The sequence below is a fragment of the Bufo gargarizans genome, chromosome 1, assembly GCF_014858855.1.
Source record: "Bufo gargarizans isolate SCDJY-AF-19 chromosome 1, ASM1485885v1, whole genome shotgun sequence".
In the NCBI taxonomy this organism is placed as follows: Eukaryota; Metazoa; Chordata; class Amphibia; order Anura; family Bufonidae; genus Bufo; species Bufo gargarizans.
In genome coordinates this window covers 242,541,443-242,563,831 of record NC_058080.1, presented here as the reverse complement: position 1 = coordinate 242,563,831, position 22,389 = coordinate 242,541,443, and the positions used below count along the sequence as shown (strand labels likewise).

The window sequence follows — 22,389 nt, the reverse complement described above, 5'->3', positions numbered from 1 at the left end:
GGTGCGGGAGTGGGAGACGCTGAATGTCCGGTCTGTGAGGTATGATGTGATCCAGGAGAGGGCCAGGTCAGTGATGCCAAGAGATGAGAGCGTTTGCAACAGAAGGGAGTGGTCAACAGTGTCGAAGGCAGAGGACAGGTCAAGGAGAAGGAGGACAGAGTATTGTTTCTTGGTTTTGGCTGTCAGTAGGTCATTGGTGACTTTGGTAAGGGCAGTCTCGGTCGAGTGGTGGAGTCGGAAGCCAGATTGTAGGCAGTCAAAGAGGGAGCAGGAGGAGAGGTGGGAGGACAGTTCTGAATGGACATGTTGTTCAAGTAGCTTTGAGGCATACGGAAGAAGTGATATGGGGCGATAACTGGACAAGGAAGATGGGTCAAGTGAAGGTTTTTTGAGGATGGGTGTAATGGTAGCATGTTTAAAAGCAGAGGGGAAGACACCAGAGTTTAGTGATAGGTTGAAGAGATGAGTTAGGGCTGGGATAAACACTGCAGTGAGGTTAGGGATGAGGTGGGATGGGATTGGGTCAAGTGCACAGGTGGTCAGATGAGATTTGGAGAGTAGAGTGGAGAGTTTACCTTCTGTAATGGTAGAGAAGTGGGTTTTGGGAGAAGAGGACCGAGCAGTTGTGTATAGGGTCTGTGGGGACTGTGTAGTAAAGCTTTCTCTGATGTGGACTATCTTTTGTTTGAAATATTTGGCAAAGTCCTCAGCTGAGAAGAGAGGAGAGGGTGGGGGCGCTGGGGGACGGAGAAGGGAATTAAAAGTGCTAAAAAGTTGTTTAGGGCTGTGGGACAGGGAAGATATGAGAGATGAGAAGTAAGCCTGTTTTGCATCAGCGAGTGAGGATTTGAATATGAGGAGGGATTGCTTGTATGCATATATATACACACACACATACATATACATACACATACATATATACACACACACACACACATATATATATTTTTTTTATTTAAGCATGTTGAGTCTCTTTCCATAAGCTTAACCTCTGCACCTTTTAAATCACAGAAACAGGAAGGGATCTGTGGATATAATTCCAACCAAATCAAGCACAGCACCAGTGCGTTAATAACAGGAAGGAATATATCCTTTGAAATACTCACGTAATTCTAATGCTGCTATTAATCCCAGGGCAACAAGTGCTTCGTTCTGCATTATTACATGTTCGCTGGTTGCCATGGTGACTAAGTGCTTTATGCCACCACTTTCGACAATGGTTCTAATTACATCCTATGGCAAAGAGAAATCAAGCAATGAAAGAAAGCAGATTTGCATGAAATTGTTCTCCTTTTGAAAAAGTCTCCAATGGTCAAATACAAACTAATACAAAAGTTGTATCTAAGGGTACATCTGTCAGAAGTGTTGCACAGCAAAAAAGCAGGGTGAATTTGATTTAAATCAAAATGATTTAAATCACGATTTAAATCTCTAGTCAGTAAGGCTTGATTTAAATCATAGTTTTCTACATAAAGACTAATTCTTGCTGGTATAACTTATAATATGCAAGTAGATGAAGATTTTTAGAATAACAATTTTTCATATTAGTTTGATTAGGTTGATTCTGTATTCATAGGTTTGTAGAAGTTAGGATTAAGGTCCATTTCTCAACTCTGTTCATGTTAAACATTTTTGCTGTGAAGAGGCATGTGATCTCTGCTGAGTCAAATTCAGTTTTGAGAACTGCAAAAGTAAACCAAGCATCTGTGATAATATCTCGTAGGCAGAGAAACTGCCCAATAATTTTACAAAAACCTCTGGAAGAGCATGACATTGTGAATGGATTAATGGAATTCATTTACCCAAAAAATTACACACATAGAAACATAGAATGTGTCGGCAGATATGAACCATTTGGTCCATCTAGTCTGCCCAATATACTGAATCCTATGAATAGTCCCTGGCCCTATCTTATATGAAGGATGGCCTTATGCCTATCCCATGCATGCTTAAACTCCTTCACTGTATTTACAGCTACCACTTCTGCAGGAAGGCTATTCCATGCATCCACTACTCTCTCAGTAAAGTAATACTTCCTGATATTACTTTTAAACCTTTGCCCCTCTAATTTAAAACGATGTCCTCTTGTAGCAGTTTTTCTTCTTTTAAATATTCTCTTCTCTTTTACCTTGTTGATTCCCTTTATGTTTTTAAAAGTTTCTATCATAGCCCCTCTGTCTAGTCTTTCTTCCAAGCTATACATGTTAAGGTCCTTTAATCTTTCCTGGTAAGTTTTATCCTGCAATCCATGTACCAGTTTAGTAGCTCTTCTCTGAACTCTCTCCAGAGTATCAATATCTTTCTGGAGATTTGTTCTCTAGTACTGCGCACAATACTCCAAATGAGGTCTCACTAGTGCTCTGTAGAGCGGCATGAGCACCTCCCTCTTTCTACTGGTAATGCCTCTCCCTATACACCCAGCATTTCCTGCTGCTCTATGACATTGTCTGCCTACCTTTAAGTCTTCTGAAATATTTATGGAATATGGAAAGGACACCACTGATCATGGTGAACAAGGGTCCACCATGGGTCTTTCTAGAAAATGATAACTGTTCAGTTGAGGGGTAAACTCACAGCTATACTAGATATGCATAGTGTAATCGCTTATTAGCACCCTTGGAAAGAATGAGATAATTAACGGGGACAGACTAAGCTATTCTGGTGGGATCTAATAATGGTTGTCAATCTTGAACAAGCTTCTTGGCAATTGACAATCAGCTGTCGCTTTCTCAGAATGTCGTGTTGTCAGTTGCTCAGAAGCAAATTCAAATGAAGTAACCAATATGGTGTCAGTGCTAGTCAGTTAACAAAAATGTCCACCATACAGAACCAACAAAAAGGCAGAAGAAGAGACCTAAGTTTGAATCAAGTTTCTTCCATTAGTGATGGATGGTTAACAAGCCCAACAATCTTCTACTGTAAGGCTGGGTTCACACTTGAGCGTTGCGCAAACGCGCGTTTTACGCGCGTTTTTGACGCGCATTTTTATGCGCGTTTTTGTAATAGTAAACGCGCGTTTGACGCGCGTTTGTGTGATTCACTACAGTGTCCTATGGCCACAAACGCCCCAAAAGTCGCTCATGTACTTTTTGGAGCGTCGGGCGTTTTACAGCGCGATCGTACGCGCTGTAAAACGCCCAAGTGTGAACCATTCCCATAGGGAATCATTGGTTTCTCCTTGTTGAGCGTTTTACAGCGCGTAGGAACGCGCTGTAAAACGCTCAGGTGTGAACCCAGCCTAAGGGTTCCCTCACATGCTGCAGATTTTGTTGCAGAAACTGTATGCCCTACAAAGTACAAGCTTTATTAGAGATCAGTCCAATAATGAGAGCTCTGATCTAAATCAGACTATAGTTTTTATTTCATATTGGAGCCTCCTGTAGTCAGAGCTTGATACCAACTAGTGGCTCAGGTGGCTTGCAACCTCCAGCTGGTGTGGCTCATCTTAAGGCCTATTGCACACGACCGTATGGCTTTTTCAGTGTTTTGCGGTCCGTTTTTCATGGATCCGTTGTTCCATTTTTTGTTTCCGTTGCGTTTCCGTTCCGTTTTTCTGTATGGCATATACAGTATACAGTAATTACATAGATAAAATTGGTCTGGCCATAACATTTTCAATAGATGGTTCAGGAAAAAACTGAACGGAAACAGAAAAGACATACGGATGCATTTCCGTATGTGTTCCTATTTTTTTGCGGATCCATTGACTTGAGCAATAATAGGACATGTTCTATGTTAAAATGGAACGGAAAAACTGAAACGGAATGCATAGGGAGTACATTCCGTTTTTTTTTGTGGAACCATTGAAATGAATGGTTCCGTAAAACGGCCAGTAAACGGGAAAAAAAACTGCCGTGTGCAGGAGGCCTAAAAGTTATGACCAATATTGCAGGTACATCCTTAGGCTAGTTTCACACTAGAGCTTGTAGATCCGGCAGGGAACCGGTTGCAGGATCTCTCTGTATCCGGCATTGCCAGAAGCTACAGCGATGCTGTCTGGCCCCATTACCTATAATGGGGAGCCATGCAGCGCACAGTGGTATTTGTCCGGACTGCTGATGGATCTGTGCCAGACCCAGTTATAGTTAATGGGGTTGGATGGCATCCCTGTAACTTCAAGCAATGCCAGATACAGAGAGATCTGGCAGGCTGTTCCCTGCCAGAACAGCCTGCTGGATCTACAAGCGCTAGTGTGAAACTAGCCTAACTACTAACCAGTGACAATTGTGGATGGTATAACACTAGTGTAAGCGTACACTGAAATGTTAATTTGCAAATTCACCATTTCCTGTTTCCTCACATTTGAAATGTCTCTCCTTAATGCTGAACCAAATGTGGTCCACACCATCAAGGATGAGTGTTCTTCATAAAGTACAAAACGCTGAGCTTCTCTGCTCCACTCCACTCAAACAGTGTGCTTTTAATTTAGATAAAAAGCTAAGTACAGAAAAGTTTCTTCGAGGGCTGTACATACAGGCTTTTTTTTTCCAAAAATGCTACTTTCTTTGTATTCTTTTTAAGGCAAAAACCAACCTACACACACTGGGGGAAATTTATCAAAACTGGTGTAAAGGAAAACCGGCTTAGTTGCCAATCGGATTCCACCTTTCATTTCAGAGCTCCTTTAAAAAATGAAAGGAGGAATCCCACAGTTTTTTGTAGTAGTGCTTTAAAGGGATTCTCCAAGAATTATTTCAAATGGCTGCAAGCACTGTCTTCACGATGTGAGGAGGACTGGTTGCCTCCACTTGCAGAGGGTCCTCACTACACTGCTATACAACAGATGGTAATGATGTGATCCTTCCTATGATATGCCATCATAGCTGAGCAGCCTGACAGAAATGCTCAATGTGCAGTAGATGAAGGTGCTGGAGCATAGTGAGGCCCTGCCCCTTAAACTCCCTAGGCAGCTAGAGGCAACCGATTCTGTTTACATTCAAGGACAGGTTGCATTTTAAATTATTTCCAGAGAATCCCTCTAAGTTTCCTGGTGTTTTTTCATCCGCCTGGCATTTTTTCCCCCAAATAGCATGCTATGAGTGTAGCATTTTATCATATACTTCTCTATAGGGGAAAAAAAAGTAAAAAAAACAAAGCCTTGCAAGAACAAGAATATGATGGCTTTTTTTTTTTTTTTTTTACAAAAGTGGGAGTGCCCTTATGCCTTTTACATCATTGTACAGTTTCATACTTTAACTAACCTTTGATTTGCTGTGGCGTACAAGAGCCGAGAGCAGCCTGTTTGATTCTCCCATAACTCCAGCATGGTCTTTGGCTTCACACCACTCCACAAGACGCTCAACAAGTTTGGTGTTTTTCCCCAGTTGTTCAGCAGCCTCAGCTAAATGAACATGGAGAATATAATAATTTAACAGCATGATAACTGATCTCATCAAATTCATACCAATGATTATTTTATGCCAGGATCACAAAAAATTCAGTGCAGATGGTGAAAAACTAAGAAGTTCTTTATACAGGATTCTAGGCTCTATATATCATATAAATGACTACTGGACCTCTGGAGTATTTTGTTGAGGTTGTCCCAATCTCAGAAATTCCTAGATTTAAAAGTACACTATTTTACGTTTACACCATACGTTTTTTCCACCAAGTTCTGGTTACGGGTGCATTCTATTATCAGTCATTAAGTTTAACCTTAGGAGAAAGTTATTTTCAAAGTTCCAGTCAGAGACACCAAGGATGTCTTTGAAACTGGCATGCTTGGTTCTTAATGTGTGGTTTGAAAAGCTTGGAATGCTTATTTCTGAAATACATTTCTTTTTTTGAATCAGATAATTTTTATTAAATGTTTAAAGATTTTTAATACAGGTACATCAAGATTCCCGCCAATCCCACCCAATCCCTCCCCTACCCCTCCACCCCCCCACACAGCACAACCATTTAGAAGATAAAAGGTACAGTCCATGTCCCTGAAATACATTTCTGACTGATCCCCTTTAAAGTGGTTGTCCATCAAGCAAAATATTTTTTTTAAAGTCAAAATGCTTTAAAAAAAAAAGTCTCCTAAAGCTAGTCTCTCTACTTCCTAGTCCTTAGCCCTTTTTTTTTTTTGACTGTTCCTGGGTCCCTCACTAGTCACTATACTTCCTGGTCCTCCTCGACATGCAAATGTAAGCTCTCTACTGAGACTGGCCAGAACCTAGGATACGTTGGAATGGAAACAGTAGGGGATATGGAAGTATTGTTTTCTTTTCTTTACATTTTGAAAGCATTCTGGGCCTTTTTTTTATTTACTGGACAGACAGCCCCTTTATTTGCATCAGCAATGAAAAAAGATTTAAAAAAAATGTTTACGGTAATCAGTTTTCACCGCCATTGTTCATTACTAGTGGTCCTCTGTATGCTGCTCAGAGCTGTGAGAGATATTTGCTGCTCTGACATTATGTTCACCACAATGGAGTAGACTGGGTATCCACCCTTCTCTGAACTATGACCCATTACTTCAAGTTCACTTGTTTCAAACATCTGTCAAATAACCCCACTCTCCTGAGGGTTCATCTCTCTTCGCGCAAGACAAAATGGCTTGGGACAAAGCATTAAATGCGATTTTCTCATGCTCCAAAAACACTACAAACAGTGAAAACTGATGTGCATATGAAGTCTTCATGCACTGGTACAGCATATGGCCCGTTCTGCATGCTCACAATGTGTCTGGCTACACAACACACTGCTTTGGCGGGTGCCTCTAAACCTGCATTTTACCATTCAGGATACATGTGCAAGGTTAGCCTGCATCCTCTTTCATATTTATATTCCTGTAGACCCAGAGGAGGCCCTGCTTCATCATACAATCTCTACTCTCTCCCTGGCACAATGTATATATAGTATCTTATATTTCTTTCATTGGTTTGTAGTAAGTGAGATAAATATCTGTACCTGTGGGGTACCCCCCGCTGATGCTGCCACCCTGCCTGTTTCTTTTAAATAGCACTCCTGCGCACAGTTATGGTCCCCCGCAAATTTCGTGCTCATTATGCCAATACTGAGCATTGGAGAAAAAACCTCCCTGGCTGTGACGACAGCGCTACAGCCAGGGGAGAAGGAGACACCCACAGAAAAAAAGACAGCGTCTCCTCCCCATTGCTACGATGCTTAGTATTTGCATACTGAGCGGGGAAAATACCGGGGGCACAGCGTGGCGTAGGAGTGCTATTTTAACAAAACAGGCAAGGTGGCAGCATCAGCTGTACCCTGCAGGTACAGGTACTTATCTCACTTACTACAAACCAATGAAAGGTCCTCTTTAAGTTTATGTCGGTATATCTAAGGATGTATATCCGTTTCCTACATTACTGTTGAACCCTTATTTGTGGTTTTCTGCATCATTTGCTTTATTTGAAAATAGTTTCACGGAAATTAATCATTGAAATTGTAAACCAAATAGTATTTACATAGCTCACTGCCATACGACTATATAGGTCAGCGGTAGGGTCTTTAACCCCTAAAAGACCGGGCCTATTTTCATTTTTGATTTTTCCTCCCATGTTCCAATAGCCATATGTTTTTTTATTTTTCCGTTCACTTAGCAATATGATGGCTTATTTTTTGCAGGGCAAGATGCATTTTTTAATGACACCATTTAATTTAGCATTACTTGTATTGGAAAACGGGTAAACAAAAAAAAAAACCACCAAGGTTTTTGGGGTTTTAATATCACGGTGCTCACTGTGTGATACAAATGACATGAAGTTCTTATTCTGCAGCTCAATACGATTATGGCGATTCCAAACTTTTATAGTTTTTACTACTTTTAAAAAATAAAAAACTTTTGGAAAAATAAAAAATCTAAATTTTCTTTGCATCGCCATATTCTGACAGCCAAAACGTTTTAATATTTTGGTCAACAGAGCTATATGAGGGCTTGGTTTTAGGAGAACTGTAGTTTTTATTGGTACTATTTTTGTGGTATGTACAACTTTTTGATCACTTTTTTGGGGGAGAACAAGGTGACTAAAAATTGAGAATTGGGCGTTTTTCTTTTTTTTCTGTTACAACGTTTACTGCGCAGGAAAATTTTAATTTAAACATTTTAAAAGTTCAGAAATTTTTGGACATGGCAATACGTAATAAGTTTATTTTGTTAATTATTTTTTAATTTTTATATGTAAAATTGGGAAAGGTGAGATTTAACTTTTTAATATTTTTTTTATTTTTTTTTACTTTTTTACTTTTAACCCCCTTAGGCCCCTTTCACACGGGCGATTTTTCTGCGTAAGTGCAAAACATTGTCATGCGTTGCACTCGCGTGAGAAAAATCACGCATGTTTGGTACCCAAACCCGAACTTCTTCACAGAAGTTCGGGCTTGGGATTGATGTTCTGAAGATTGTATTATTTTCCCTTATAACATGGTTATAAGGGAAAATAATAGCATTCTGAATACAGAATGCATAGTACAATAGTGCTGGAAGGGTTAAAAAAATATAAATAAATTTAACTCACCTTAGTCCACTTGCTCGCGTAGCCGGCATCTCCTTCTGTCTTCATCTTAGCTTTATGGTAAAAGATCATGTGATGGATCATGTGATGACTGTGACGTCACCAAAGGTCCTTGTTGCTACAAAAAGCTAAGATCAAGACAGAAGGAGATGCCGGGCTACGCGAGCAAGTGGATTAAGGGGAGTTAAATTTTTTTATTTTTAACCCCTCCAGCGATATTTTACTATGCATTCTGTATTCAGAATGCTATTATTTTCCCTTATAACCATGTTATAAGGCAAAATAATAATGATCGGGTCTCCATCCCGATAGTCTCCTAGCAACCGTGCGTGAAAATCGCACCGCATCCGCACTTGCTTGCGATTTTCATGCAACCCCATTCACTTCTATGGGGCCTGCGTTGCATGGTTTATCGCACCGCAAAGCACAAAGAGGAGCATGCTGCGATTTTCACGCAACGCATAAGTGATGCGTGAAAATCACCGCTCATGTGAACAGCCCCATAGAAATGAATGGGTCGGTATTCAGTGCGGGTGCAATGCGTTCAACTCACGTATCGCATCCGCGCGGAATACTTGCCCATGTGAAAGGGGCCTTAGGGTGAATAGCATTTTGACATGCTCCTTGCTGAGCTGTGCCTCATGCACAGCTTAGCAGGGAGTTTAATATGACAGCCTTGAGATGCCTCAGCAGGCCCCAGACTGTCACGGTAACTGATTGGAGACCCGTGATTTCACTGCAGGGGCTCCAATTGGAAGAGAGAGAGAGGCAGCCACATCTCTCTGCCTTACCTCACAGATGCTGCAATCGCTGTTGAACGTGGCACCTGAGTTGTTAAATGACGGGGTTCAGCGTGATCGCAATTTCCAGTCATTGTGGCTGGGTGCCTGCTGTATTAAACAGCCAGCACCAGCCGCTTATGGAGAGGGCTCACCGCAGCAGCCTGCTCCATACAATTGCGGACACATAATGCCATACATGTAAAGCATTATGCATTAGGGTGTTAAAGATGGGGACTACCCCAGAGAAAAGCAGGGGCTATCGTTGGCAGGTTTATGCTGCTTTAAACAGCAGACACCTGGAGGCAATGTCTTCAATGTGGCAATAACGCTGATCGCAGACACTTAACCCCTCCGATGCCACAGTCAATTGTGACCACAGCATCTGAAGCAGCTTTGACCGATATAGATTTGATATGGCAATATGCGATATATTTATTTATTGTTTATATATGTAAAATTGGGAAAGGGGTGATTTATACTTAATATTTTGGTGCTTTTTTTTTTACTTTTTATTTAATAAATATTTCCCTCCTTATGGGCTAGAACGTGGGATCTTTTAATCCCTTGTCCTATTCACCCTGATAGAGCTCTATTAGGATGAATAGGACTTCACACTCTCCCTGCTGCCCTGTGCATAGTACACACAGCAGCAGGGAGATTACCATGGCAGCCAGGGCTTCAGTAGCATCCTGGCTGCTATGGTAACGGATCGGAGCCCCAGGATTACACTGCTGGTGCTCCGATCAAAAGCTGCCACTGCCACCAATGAAGAGGAGCCCCATACAGTATAACGTCACCTTGTGGCTGCCCCACACAGTATAACGTCAACTTGTGGCTGCCCCCATACAGTATAACGTCAACTTGTGGCTGCCCCCATACAGTATAACGTCACCTTGTGGCCCTAAGTGTTTTTTTTTCTTTTAAATCAGTATTTATCGCGATAAGTTTCTTAATTTCGTTATCGAGGGAATATTTTTTATATAGCCCAACCTTAGCTGCTTTCATTTCATTTTCAGCTGAATATCTCAGATTTTGCTGACTTCAGCTGTTCACGGGAAGGTGTTGTCATTGACTGATAGCATTCTCTGTGTAAATGTGTATACAGTGATAACTGTCAATGATTGCTGTGAACGTTCAGAATAAGTTGAAGTTTAATTGTGTAAATTACACGGTTTGATATATAGCTTTGTGGGAAAATATTCAGCAATCTGCTCAGCATCACCTGCTCTATAACATACTGTCTTTTTTTTTTTATTTATTTTTTTACACATCACCATATTCTGACCTCCATAACTTTCTTTTATAGTTATATCTACTGAGCTGTGTGGGGGCTCGTTTTTTTGCAGGTCAATCTGCAGTTTTTATTGATACCTTGGAATGTGTGTGACTTGTTAATCACATTTTATTACTTTTTTGGGGTAAAAGAAGCAATGAAAAAATGGCAAATTGGCTCATTTTGAACCTTTTCTCTGTTACGCCATTTGCCGTATTGGAAAAATATTTTCATATTTTAATAGTACAGGCATGTTCGGTCGCGGTGATACCCGTGATGTTTATATATTTTTTATTCTACGGAAAGGGGAGTGATTTAAACTAAATTATATTATATTATATTATATTATATTATATTATATTATATATATATATATATATATATATATATATATACACATATACATACACACACTATATATATATATATATATATATATATATATACATACATACACATATACATACACACTGCCATGGTCATGGTCGTGACTCTTGAACCGCATGCGGTTGCCTGCAGTTTGTATGTAGGTGTTTAACCACAGGTGAGGGCCGCTAGTGTGCTGCCTCACTTGTGGTTGCCGCGGGCAACAAGTTATGTTGTACTGTTGCAGCATAGCAGCCTGAGCTGTTAGGCAGCTTGCTGTAAATGCATGCGGTTGTACTGGGCAACTTGGTTTGTATTGTGTGCACTTCCCTTGTTTGGTGTGCACGGGGTTTATTTGTGTGTATTCCCCTTTAAGTTGCTGTCTTCCCTTCCCTGGTGTTGGAAGGGTTAATTCCCTTCTGTGTGTGTGAACACTGGGTGTGTCTATGTGGGTGTGACTACTTGGGCCTATAAAGCCTTAGTGTATAGTGCAGGTCAGAGGGGTGCTTCAGCCATGCTTTGCTGGAGACACTCTCCTGGTATTTCCATCTGCCATTTGATGTTTTCCTTTGTTATGTTATGCACCTATGGATCTGGCTTCCTGTGTGTTTGTGTGTGTGCTGTGTCCATCTGTGTTTGGGTGTGGACACTTGCTGTCTTGCACGGGATCCAGTCTGAGTGTCTGTGGCAGGTAGGTGTGGAAGTGCTTTTCAGCCTCCTGCCATATCCATAGGCTGTTTATGTTCCTTTCCCTGCAGCTTGGCCAGTGAGACTCCTGTTCATTCGTGTCCAGAAAGAACAGGTCGTCTTACCCTGCTCCTTGTTCCAGGGCAATCCTGAGGGCTAGTAGGGACCCCTAGGCATCCAGTGTATGAGTCCTCCCACCTTCAGGGTTGACTCATATGTATAGGAGTCAGGGTCAGTTTAGGGACGCGATAGGAGGTGACCTGCTCCCTAATCCTGTCGTCCTGGTCAAGCAGCGCGTAACATCTTTTGGCATCGCACGGCTGAGGGTTTTCCCCATCCTCAGCCGTGACACACACACACAGTACAGACCAAAAGTTTGGACACACCTTCTCATTCAAAGAGTTTTCTTTATTTTCATGACTATGAAAATTGTAGATTCACACTGAATGCATTAAAACTATGAATTAACACATGTGGAATTATACACTTATCAAAAAAGTATGAAACAACTGAAAATATGTCATTCTAGGTTCTTCAAAGTAGCCACCTTTTTCTTTGATTACTGCTTTGCACACTCTTGGCATTCTCTTGATGAGCTTCAAGAGGTAGTCATCTGAAATAGTTTTCACTTCACAGGTGTGTCCGGTCAGGTTTAATAAGTGTGATTTCTTGCCTTATAAATGGGGTTGGGACCATCAGTTGCGTTGTGGAGAAGTCAGGTGGATACACAGCTGATAGTCCTACTGAATAGACTGTTAGAATTTGTATTATGGCAAGAAAAAAGCAGCTAAGTAAAGAAAAACGAGTGGCCATCATTACTTTAAGAAATTAAGGTCAGTCAGTCCGAAAAATTGGGAAAACTTTGAAAGTGTCCCCAAGTGCAGTCACAAAAAGCATCAAGCGCTACAAAAACTGGCTCACATGTGGACCGCTCCAGGAAAGGAAGACCAAGAGTCACCTCAGCTGCGGAGAATAAGTTCATCCGAGTCACCAGCCTCAGAAATCGCAGGTTAACAGCAGCTCAGATTAGAGACCAGGTCAATGCCACACAGAGTTCTAGCAGCAGACACATCTCTAGAACAACTGTTAAGAGGAGACTGTGTGAATCAGGCCTTCATGGTGGAATATCTGCTAGGAAACCACTGCTAAGCACAGGCAACAAGCAGAAAAGACTTGTTTGGGCTAAAGAACACAAGGAATGGACATTAGACCAGTGGAAATCTGTGCTTTGGTCTGATTCCAAATTTGAGATCTTTGGTTCCAACCACAGTGTCTTTGTGCGACGCAGAATAGGTGAACGGATGGACTCTACATGCCTGGTTCCCACAGTGAAGCATGGAGGAGGAGGTGTGATGGTGTGGGGGTGCTTTGCTGGTGACACTGTTGGGGATTTATTCAAAATTGAAGGCATACTGAACTAGCATGGCTACCACAGCATCTTGCAGCGGCATGCTATTCCATCCGGTTTGCGTTTAGTTGGACCATCATTTATTTTTCAACAGGACAATGACCCCAAACACACCTCCAGAATGTGTAAGGGCTATTTGACCATGAAGGAGAGTGATGGGGTGCTGCGCCAGATGACCTGGCCTCCACAGTCACCAGACCTGAACCCAATAGACCGCAGAGTGAAGGCAAAAGGGCCAATAAGTGCTAAGCATCTCTGGGAACTCCTTCAAGACTGTTGGAAGACCATTTCAGGTGACTACCTCTTGAAGCTCATCAAGAGAATGCCAAGAGTGTGCAAAGCAGTAATCAAAGCAAAAGGTGGCTACTTTAAAGAACTTAGAATATGACATATTTTCAGTTGTTTCATACTTTTTTGATAAGTATATAATTCCACATGTGTTAATTCATAGTTTTGATTCCTTCAGTGTGAATCTACAATTTTCATAGTCATGAAAATAAAGAAAACTCTTTCAATGAGAAGGTGTGTCCAAACTTTTGGTCTGTACTGTATATATACACACACACACATTCATACATACTGAAGAAAAATGGCGGCACCAGCAAAGTGAATAAAGGAGACTTTTTTTATCTGATATATATATATATATATATGTATAGATATATATATATATACACACACACATACATACATACATACATACACACACACACACAGTTGCAAGAAAAAGTATGTGAACCCTTTGGAATATATGATATGATTTCTGCACAAATTGGTCATAAAATGTGATCTGATCTTCATCTAAGTCACAACAATAGACAAATCACAGTCTGCTTAAACTAATAACACACAAAGAATTAAGAATTGTTACCATGTTTTTATTGAACACACCATGTAAACATTCACAGTGCAGGTGGAAAAAGTATGTGAACCCCTAGACTAATGACATCTCCAAGAGCTAATTGGAGTGAGGTGTCAGCCAACTGGAGTCCAATCAATGAGATGAGATTAGAGGTGTTGGTTACAGCTGCCCTGCCCTATAAAAAAATAAAACACACGAGTTCTGGGTTTGCTTTTCACAAGAAGCATTGCCTAATGTGAATGCCTCGCACAAAAGAGCTCTCAGAAGACCTACGATTAAGAATTGTTGACTTGCATAAAGCTGGAAAGGGTTATAAAAGTATCTCCAAAAGCCTTGTTGTTAATCAGTCCACGGTAAGACAAATTGTCTATAAATGGAGAAAGTTCAGCACTGCTGCTACTCTCCCTAGGAGTGGCCGTCCCGTAAAGATGACTGCAAGAGCACAGCGCAGAATGCTCAATGAGGTGAAGAAGAATCCTAGAGTGTCAGCAAAAGACTTACAATAAAGTCCCCCATGGTTGGGGGCTGCTTTGCTGGGTCAGGGCCTGGACGGATTGCCATCATCGAAGGAAAATGAATTCCCAAGTTTATCAAGACATTTTGCAGGAGAACTTTGCAGGAGAACTTAAGGCCATCTGTCCACAAGCTGAAGCTCAACAGAAGATGGGTGTTACAAAAGGACAATGACCCAAAGCATAGAAGTAAATCAACAACCGAATGGCTTGAAACAGAAGAAAATACGCCTTTTGGAGTGGCCCATTCAGAGTCCTGACCTCAACCCGATTGAGATGCTGTGGCATGACCTCAAGAAAGCGATTCACACCAGACATCCCAAGAATATTGCTAAACTGAAACAGTTCGTTAAGAGGAATGGTCAAGAATTACTCCTGACCGTTGTGCACGTCTGATCTGCAACTACAGGAAACGTTCGGTTGAAGTTATTGCTGTCAAATGAGGTTCAACCAGTTATTAAATCCAAGGGTTCACATACTTTTTCCACCTGCACTGTGAATTTTTACATGGTGTGTTCAATAAAAACATGGTAACATTTAATTCTGTGTGTGTTATTAGTTTAAGCAGACTGTGATTGTCTATTGTTGTGACTTAGATGAAGATCAGATCACATTTTATGACCAATTTGTGCAGAAATCCATATCATTCCAAAGGGTTCACATACTTTTTCTTGCAAATATATACACATATATACATACACACACATATATATTATATAAAATAATATATATATATATATACACACACATATATATATATATATATATACATACATACACACACTTTTATATTTTTTTTTACTTTTTGTAATGATTTTGAAGCTTGTATTTGAGTGTACAAAATCCCAATTTTTTTTTTCTGAAAAATCATGAATTTTTAAAATCCATTTATTATTGAAGATTGCTCATTTCTTACGTTGGCCTGCCACCTGGTGGCCAAAATAAGAATTGCAGGTTTGATAAACTCAACCTCTTCAGCGAGACTGAGTATTGAAAGCAATTATCGGCATCCTCACTGGTCGTTTTTCACCTTTTAGATGCCCTTATCTCACTTGATCACAGCATCTCAAGACTTTAATTACTGCGATCACCATTATTAGCCGCTGGTCTTTGCTGTTTAAAGCAGCGTAGACCCGCAGGGCATGACGTCCGCTGCACGTGCGAGCGGGCGGCATGTTTGCCTATCGCTCCTACATGTGTGGCGCTAGTAGTAAAAGGGTTAAGGACATGAACCTGTGGTTTATCCATTTATAACAATACTTCTGTATTACAGTGCATAGTGTTTCTGACTCCCGGCTCCCGGTTGCCAAGAAAAACATTAGACGCTCCACAATCCACAACATGTCATGGACACTAAGAACAGCAGAGTGTCAGCTGTATAATACAGCTGAGACCCAGCAAGTGATGGTGCGGACACAGCTCCTGAACCCGTGCCATGATGTACTATTAAGGCACACAGTATTAACTACCTACTATTTATTTATTCCCGCTTGTCTTTCTAGTAGCACATAGAATCTATTTACGTAAATTTTACCATTATCAAATGAGATAAATTTTCTCACCATATATAATGCATTGTTACCTTGAGCATCTATTAACATCCGTAGGGTTCCCAATAATTTAAACTGTACTGGAGGCATTTCTGACTTCAGAAACTTGAGCACTTCTTCCGATACTCCAGCTGACAACATTTTTGCTTTGTTCACAACTATGAAATGATAAAAACAAAACTTTTGTGCTGTCTACATATAAAGATGTAAAGGCACAATGCTGTTTAAAGTTGGCTCAAAGAAAATGAGTAATTAATAGCCAAATTTACCTATAGTTGTACATTTAATTTATGCTTTACTGTTTCCACTGCCTGCTACATCTTTTAATAAAATTTGGAACGAAAATGTGCAAAGGAAAATGCCCCAGCACAACGTGATAGCAATTTAAATGTAATGTTCAAAGTGTTAGACCAGTAAGTGATTTCTGGGGTCTTTTGACATGCAGTCCTGGCATGTATTTTTGAGGCAACAGAAAAATCCAGAACACGACTGGTGGAAACTCGCATTGGACCAGCAAAATGTAGTAAGTACAAAAAAATTACAGGACTGAGGAGAATGAAGGCAATAGCCCGCTTTGTATCTTTTTTTTTAAATAGATTAAATATCAATTGAATAAGAGGCATAGACTTGCGGGACAGGGATCTAATATTACAACTCTACAAAGCTTCGGTGTGGCCTGCAATATGCAGTTCAGTTCAGGGCACCAGTCCATAGAAAGGTTTCTCCGGAGCTTGAAAAAGCACAAATGAGAGCAACTGAACTGATAAGGGGCATGGAGGGTCTTAATTATAAGGAAAGAGTAAGAGAATTAAATATATTTAGTCTTGAGAAGAGGTGTTTAAGGGGGGGACATGAGTAACCTATACAAATATATAAAATGGGCCATACAAAAATACGGTGAAAAGCTGTTGCATGTAAAATCCTCGCAAAAGGCAAGGGAGAACTGCCTCCACCTGGAGAAGAAAAAGTTCAGTCTCCAGAAGCGTTAAAGCTTCTTTACTGTAAGAACTGTAAATCTGTGGAATAGTCTACCTCAGGACGTTGTCACAGCAGGAACAGTGGACAGTTTAAAAAAAAAAAGGCTTAGCTGAATTCTTAAAATTGTAATTGAAGGCTATGTACACCTTCGGAGGCTATTTTTGTTTACGATTTCATTTTACTTGTTTTTGGCTAAAAATCTTTTTTTTCCAATTGGTCTTTATTAACAATATTGAGCTGTTCTGTCACAAAGGGTTAACAGTTTTTCTAGCTGTGTGACTTTCATTTTCACTTTGTGTTGGTCATCTAATAAACCTCATCTCTAAATTACTAAAGGTCATAAACAGTTATTTAAGCCATTGGTTATAAAAACCAAGCTGTAAAGAATGTTATAATGTCAAAGAACAGAGATAAGGAGCCCGTCAGCTCCTTGGCTGACGGAAAAGTGAGAAAAACCAAACGCTGCCACTAGAGCATTTCAGCTATTTACAGAAAAAAGGGCTCCATATTTTTTTTATAAAGACCAATTGAAATTTTTTTTTCTATCCCATCAAAGAACATAACAATTAAAAAAAGTTATTTTAATGAGTTTACGGACAGACTCACAATACAAGTGATTTTTAATATATAATACCAATTTATTCAACCATGTGGACTACTTACCAGGAATTGCCAGGTTTCTAAGAGCACTGAGAGCAGCATGCTGTACAGTTACATTGCCTTCCTCTACATGTCTGTCTAGAAGATCCACAAGCTTCTGCACAATGCCATTGTCCACCATATGAATGCAGTTCCCATCTAAATTACACAGATTACTGTCAACTTTGGCAGGCATCATAGCTTAGTAAGTAATGTTACGGTAGAGAGTATACTATCACAGGGAAAAATGTATTCTTGCATTCTGCTGTTGAAAAGACACACATTATAGGCTACAGCTGCACAATAATGTGTGACTTCTGTTTTACAATCTTCTTGCCAGTGATCAGAAAAGTGGCAGGGTTTAACTGCACAGCAATTATAGCAGATATTATTGCCTGCTTGTACCAGGTGTAGATTTCAACTTCTACCGTACAGTCATCCAAAGATTCTTAATAACTCTGGTACATCTGACTCCAACATATTTTAGTTTAACATCAGTCTACTCAAATCTCCCCTACGCAGTACATGATACATACTACTGCTTCCCTTAATCTACTATAAAAGAAGAATGTCCAACACAACATAAAATTGCCCATATTTTAGTAAATCAGAGATCAGAGCGATAGCGAATGTTCTGTAATGTTCTTTATTGTCACCTACAGAGATATTGGCGTTTTCTGTGTTGTCATATCTGCAAAACTGATTCACTGCTGTTTAGGCGGTCAGCAAACAGACCGTTCACCAGAGGCTAGAAGATTACCAACCAGTATTGAAGTGAATCCTTCTGAGAGTTTTCCAAATATCCCAGTCATGTTTTGTCAAAATGGCCTAAGAGAAAAACTTGCCTTGTGCGCCAAAACAACCAATCAGGGCTCAACATTTATGGTGTAAACTGCTCTGGAAAAAATAAAATAAAAAATGAAAGCTGCATTATGATTGGGCAACAAGGCTAGTTTTTCTGTTAGGAATTCAGAAAAACATCTAGTTTCTAATAACAAAGAATAGGAAATAAAAAAATAAATAAAAAAAATCTACTAATCATTTGCTAGGCAGAAAATCGGTCTGCAATCTGAAATTAAAGTAAAAAATAAACTTTCTAACTACTAAGTGAAAGTAAATATGCAAAATGCTGTGATAACTTAATGCAACTGATCTGGAAAGAGTCACTATGTGTATACTGTGTATACTGGGATTTCCTCTCAGTATTTTAATTCCTCCTGTATTGCAGAAACACAACTATAGGCTTAGAGGCTACCTATGAAATTATTCCTGGTGCTGCAATAGGGGAAATAAGTGTGAGCTCCATTGGATACAGGGACTGATGTGACTGCGGTTACAGAAAATACTGCCACTTAAATAGATTGGATCTAAAGCTACAAACAAGGTAATTTACCATTTCTAGCAAAATTGGCTATTGCCAGGGCACCAGCTAACTGTAGCTGATGATTGTGTGATGGAAGCCAGGACAGAACCCTCTGAAAGACGCTGCCTTTTCCACCTTCAAACAGCTTCTGCATGGACTCATCTGTACACAAAAAAACAAAAATCAAGCTGTCATCCAAAAACATTTAGTAAAACAATTCCAAGTATCAAACAATTGTAAAATCAAAAGAAGACCAGCCCCAAAATCTTTTTAGTGAGGACTGGCAAAGTGAATACAAGAATGAAAAAAACCTCACTCACCTACCGAATGCACTCTGTTCCAGCACTGAGGCTTCTGTCCCCGATCCTTCTGGTCCGGTGGGAGGTCCCTTCTGTGGTCACATGCACAACTGCAGTCAATTCACTGACCTCAGTAGTGACATGCTCCCAGGCAGCACATACTAATGAACTACCGTATACCATCATTCACCTGACACTAATCTTCCCTGACTGCCCTATTAAAGGGGTTGTCCGAGTTATATTTATTGATGACCTATCCTCAGCATAGGTCATCAATATCAGATCGCCTAGGGTCCAACACCCGGCACCCCCGCCGATCAGCTGTTTGAAGAGAAGGCGTGCGCCGTGCCAGTGCTGCCTCCTCTTCATTGTTTACCTGCTCGCCATTGCATCTGCAGCGGTGAGCAGGTGTAATTACACCCAAGCTGTCCCATTCATTTCAATGGTACGGATCGCTTCTATACAAGTGTATGGGAACGATCAGTCCCATTGAAATTAATGGGACGTCTTGGGTGTAATTACACCTGCTCACCGCTGCAGATGCAATGGCGATCAGGTAAACAGTGAAGAGGAGGCAGCGCTGGCACGGCGCACGCCTTCTCTTCAAACAGCTGATCGGAGGGGGTGCCGGGTGTTGGACCCCAGGCGATCTGATATTGATGACCTATCCTGAGGATAGGTCATCAATAAATATAACTTGGACAACCGCTTTAACATGCCACCAGACACTGCTATGAGCGGTGGCAGACTAAGTGTGCCACTGGCTCTGGGCTGTACAAATAACTTACCTGTTTCCTTCCTATACACAGTGTCTATAGTCAGTAGCACCACTTTTCTGAAGAACTTATTCACATGGTGTAGTGAAATTGTGGTATACTGCCACAATTACCACAAAAGAGTGACAAAACTAAGGCTAATTTCACACCTCCGGTGTGAAACTCCAGCATGGCCGTTCCATGAGACAAGCGCAGGGGTGGCGAGAAATGCCAGCATATGCAGCGGTTTGTGTCCAGCTGGTTCTCTGCTTGTCTGTCGGAAAGCGCACGGATCTCTGCTGAACCCCATTATACTTAATGGGGCTGGTGCACATTCTGTCCACATCCGGTAGTGCCGGACCTGGAGAATTACCGCAGGATGTTCTCTGCTGGAATTCAAACTGGAGATGTGAAAGTAGCCGTAGCGGTTTTGAGAAACTGCAGGAAAAGGACATTATTTTGCTAGAATTATGGGTAATAAACTGCAATCTCACTGCATCATGTTAAAAGACCCAAATGGTGATTTCAATATTTTACAGGTAGCTGTGATATATTAAGATTATTAATTATACTGTGCTGGATGGGGTGTTAGGAGACAATGTACCAATGCGCTTCTGAACATAGAAGCCCAACGAGCTTAGGTAGGTTTAGCGTAGGACCCGCCTGACCTGAGACCACCTTGGTGCTGGGTAGGTGGGCACAGATGTGTTTTGATCAAAATATATTGGATAAGTGTCTCAGATTTTATTACGTCAGAGTGAGGGCTTGGTCCATATATAATGCTTGCATCTATTTTTTTAGTGCAATATTATCTTTTTTTCAGTGATTTCTTTCGACAATGTACCAAGCAAAAATAGCTCCAGCAAGGGACAGACATCTGCCAGCCTAGCCAGGAAAGGGTCAGTGCAGCAACTGCAAGATGGCGGCCGCAGAACCGCATCAACCACAAGCTGGCTGTTGGATTTGCACTAAGCAGCTGCAGCTACCAGCAACTGATCACAGAGGGCATGTGAAGCCCTCTATTATGTGAGAGCATACACTGGCGCATGCCATGGCCAATAACATTCATTTATATCAGTGCCCTTCTTTTAATATGATGGGCGATTTGTGTGGTCATGACACCCACCAACGGCAGCCCCCGGCAGCTCCAAAGCTGCCCATATTATAATTTCCCACTGGGTATGAGCATACAAAATCTTACATGAACTTACCACCTAAAAGCAGAAGGACCATTAGATCAGAGGCTGTTTTGAGCTCTGCAACGTCATCATCTTTGTCACTGTTCACAGTTTGATGGACTATGTCCAGTAAACACTCCACCAGGCCAGCCTCCACCAACTGAAGCTTTATTGCATCTACAAAAAACAACAGCACACTAGTAATTCAGAGAACAGACTGCCAAAATAGCAAGGAGCTGAGCAATAAAACCTGGCGACTTCCAAGATTTATATATCTTTCACTTTAATTTACATAAAATAAGACTTTGTTCAAACCTGCGTCAACAGACTCCGATAGGAGCTGATAATGCCAAAACTATGGGTTAAATTAGCCGAGCATGCTGTGGTTTTTGTCTGGTAAAATGCTGGGTCTTCTCCCATTATCAGAGGGGTTCATTGGCGCTGTTCGTTTCAGTCATCTGGTGGCTCCAGCACTTTTGTCATTTCCATTGTTCTGCTTGTATAACAACAGCAGAAAATCAGAAATAAAAGCACTGATGAAAAACCTAGCCTTAGCACTTTTAAATATTTCCTAGATTTCATGAGCTGACAGCCACTTTTGATTTTGAAACGGCTAAAATCTCTTATCTTTTGAGGAAGTAGTTGGGAGAGAAAATGGAGATACTAAACCAGGCTTGGAGGTAACAGAAAACAGGTTCTTTCTGGGCAGTTTAACCTCACATGGCTCGTTCATTGGCTGCATACAGCAATTCTTCTCGATTGGTAGGCTAGACACTTCTTGGTCTCATACTACAATTAAAACTACAAAATATATGGAGAACTCTCCTCTGTCCTGTGTCTGGCTGTTGGGCAACTGGCTGCAGCAGGAGCCTCTCCCCTGTCTGCTTAGTAAGGACTATTTAGTCCCCACCCCTCAGTCTGTCTCCACAAGGGGACCTCTGTCAGGATTATGCATGAAATGTTGAAGCGTGATAAACATATAGGGCGACTATATTTCTTGCCTACTTGTATTATTTCTAGGTTTTAGTGTTCCTTTAAGTATTCTGTGAATTAATCTCTTATGCTGCTGATATACCCGAGGCTTTGTGTAGACCAGGCATGGCCAACCTGCGGCTCTTCAGCTGTTGTAAAACTACAACTTCCACCATGCCCTGCTGTAGGCTGCTAGCTGTAGGCAGTCTGGGCATGCTGGGAGTTGTAGTTTTGCAACAGCTGGAGAGCCTCAGGTTGGCCATCCCTGGTGTAAACTGTGGTTGAGCCTTCTGTCTAAGGTATACA

At 40.9% G+C, this 22,389-nt stretch overlaps 1 protein-coding gene across 2 annotated transcripts in view; it reads right to left on the bottom strand.

Moving 5' to 3' along the window:
- The window catches only part of RAP1GDS1 (Rap1 GTPase-GDP dissociation stimulator 1), a 168,369-nt gene that overhangs the window by 5,603 nt on the left and 140,377 nt on the right, over positions 1–22,389 (bottom strand). For both annotated transcript variants that reach the window (XM_044302262.1, XM_044302270.1), the window contains 6 exons: positions 21,145–21,288; positions 18,910–19,041; positions 17,541–17,675; positions 15,932–16,057; positions 5,202–5,341; positions 1,107–1,233 (listed from right to left, as the gene is read on the bottom strand). In XM_044302262.1, coding sequence (XP_044158197.1) covers positions 1,107–1,233; positions 5,202–5,341; positions 15,932–16,057; positions 17,541–17,675; positions 18,910–19,041; positions 21,145–21,288 — 804 coding nt within the window. The remainder of the gene's footprint in view (positions 1–1,106; positions 1,234–5,201; positions 5,342–15,931; positions 16,058–17,540; positions 17,676–18,909; positions 19,042–21,144; positions 21,289–22,389) is intronic.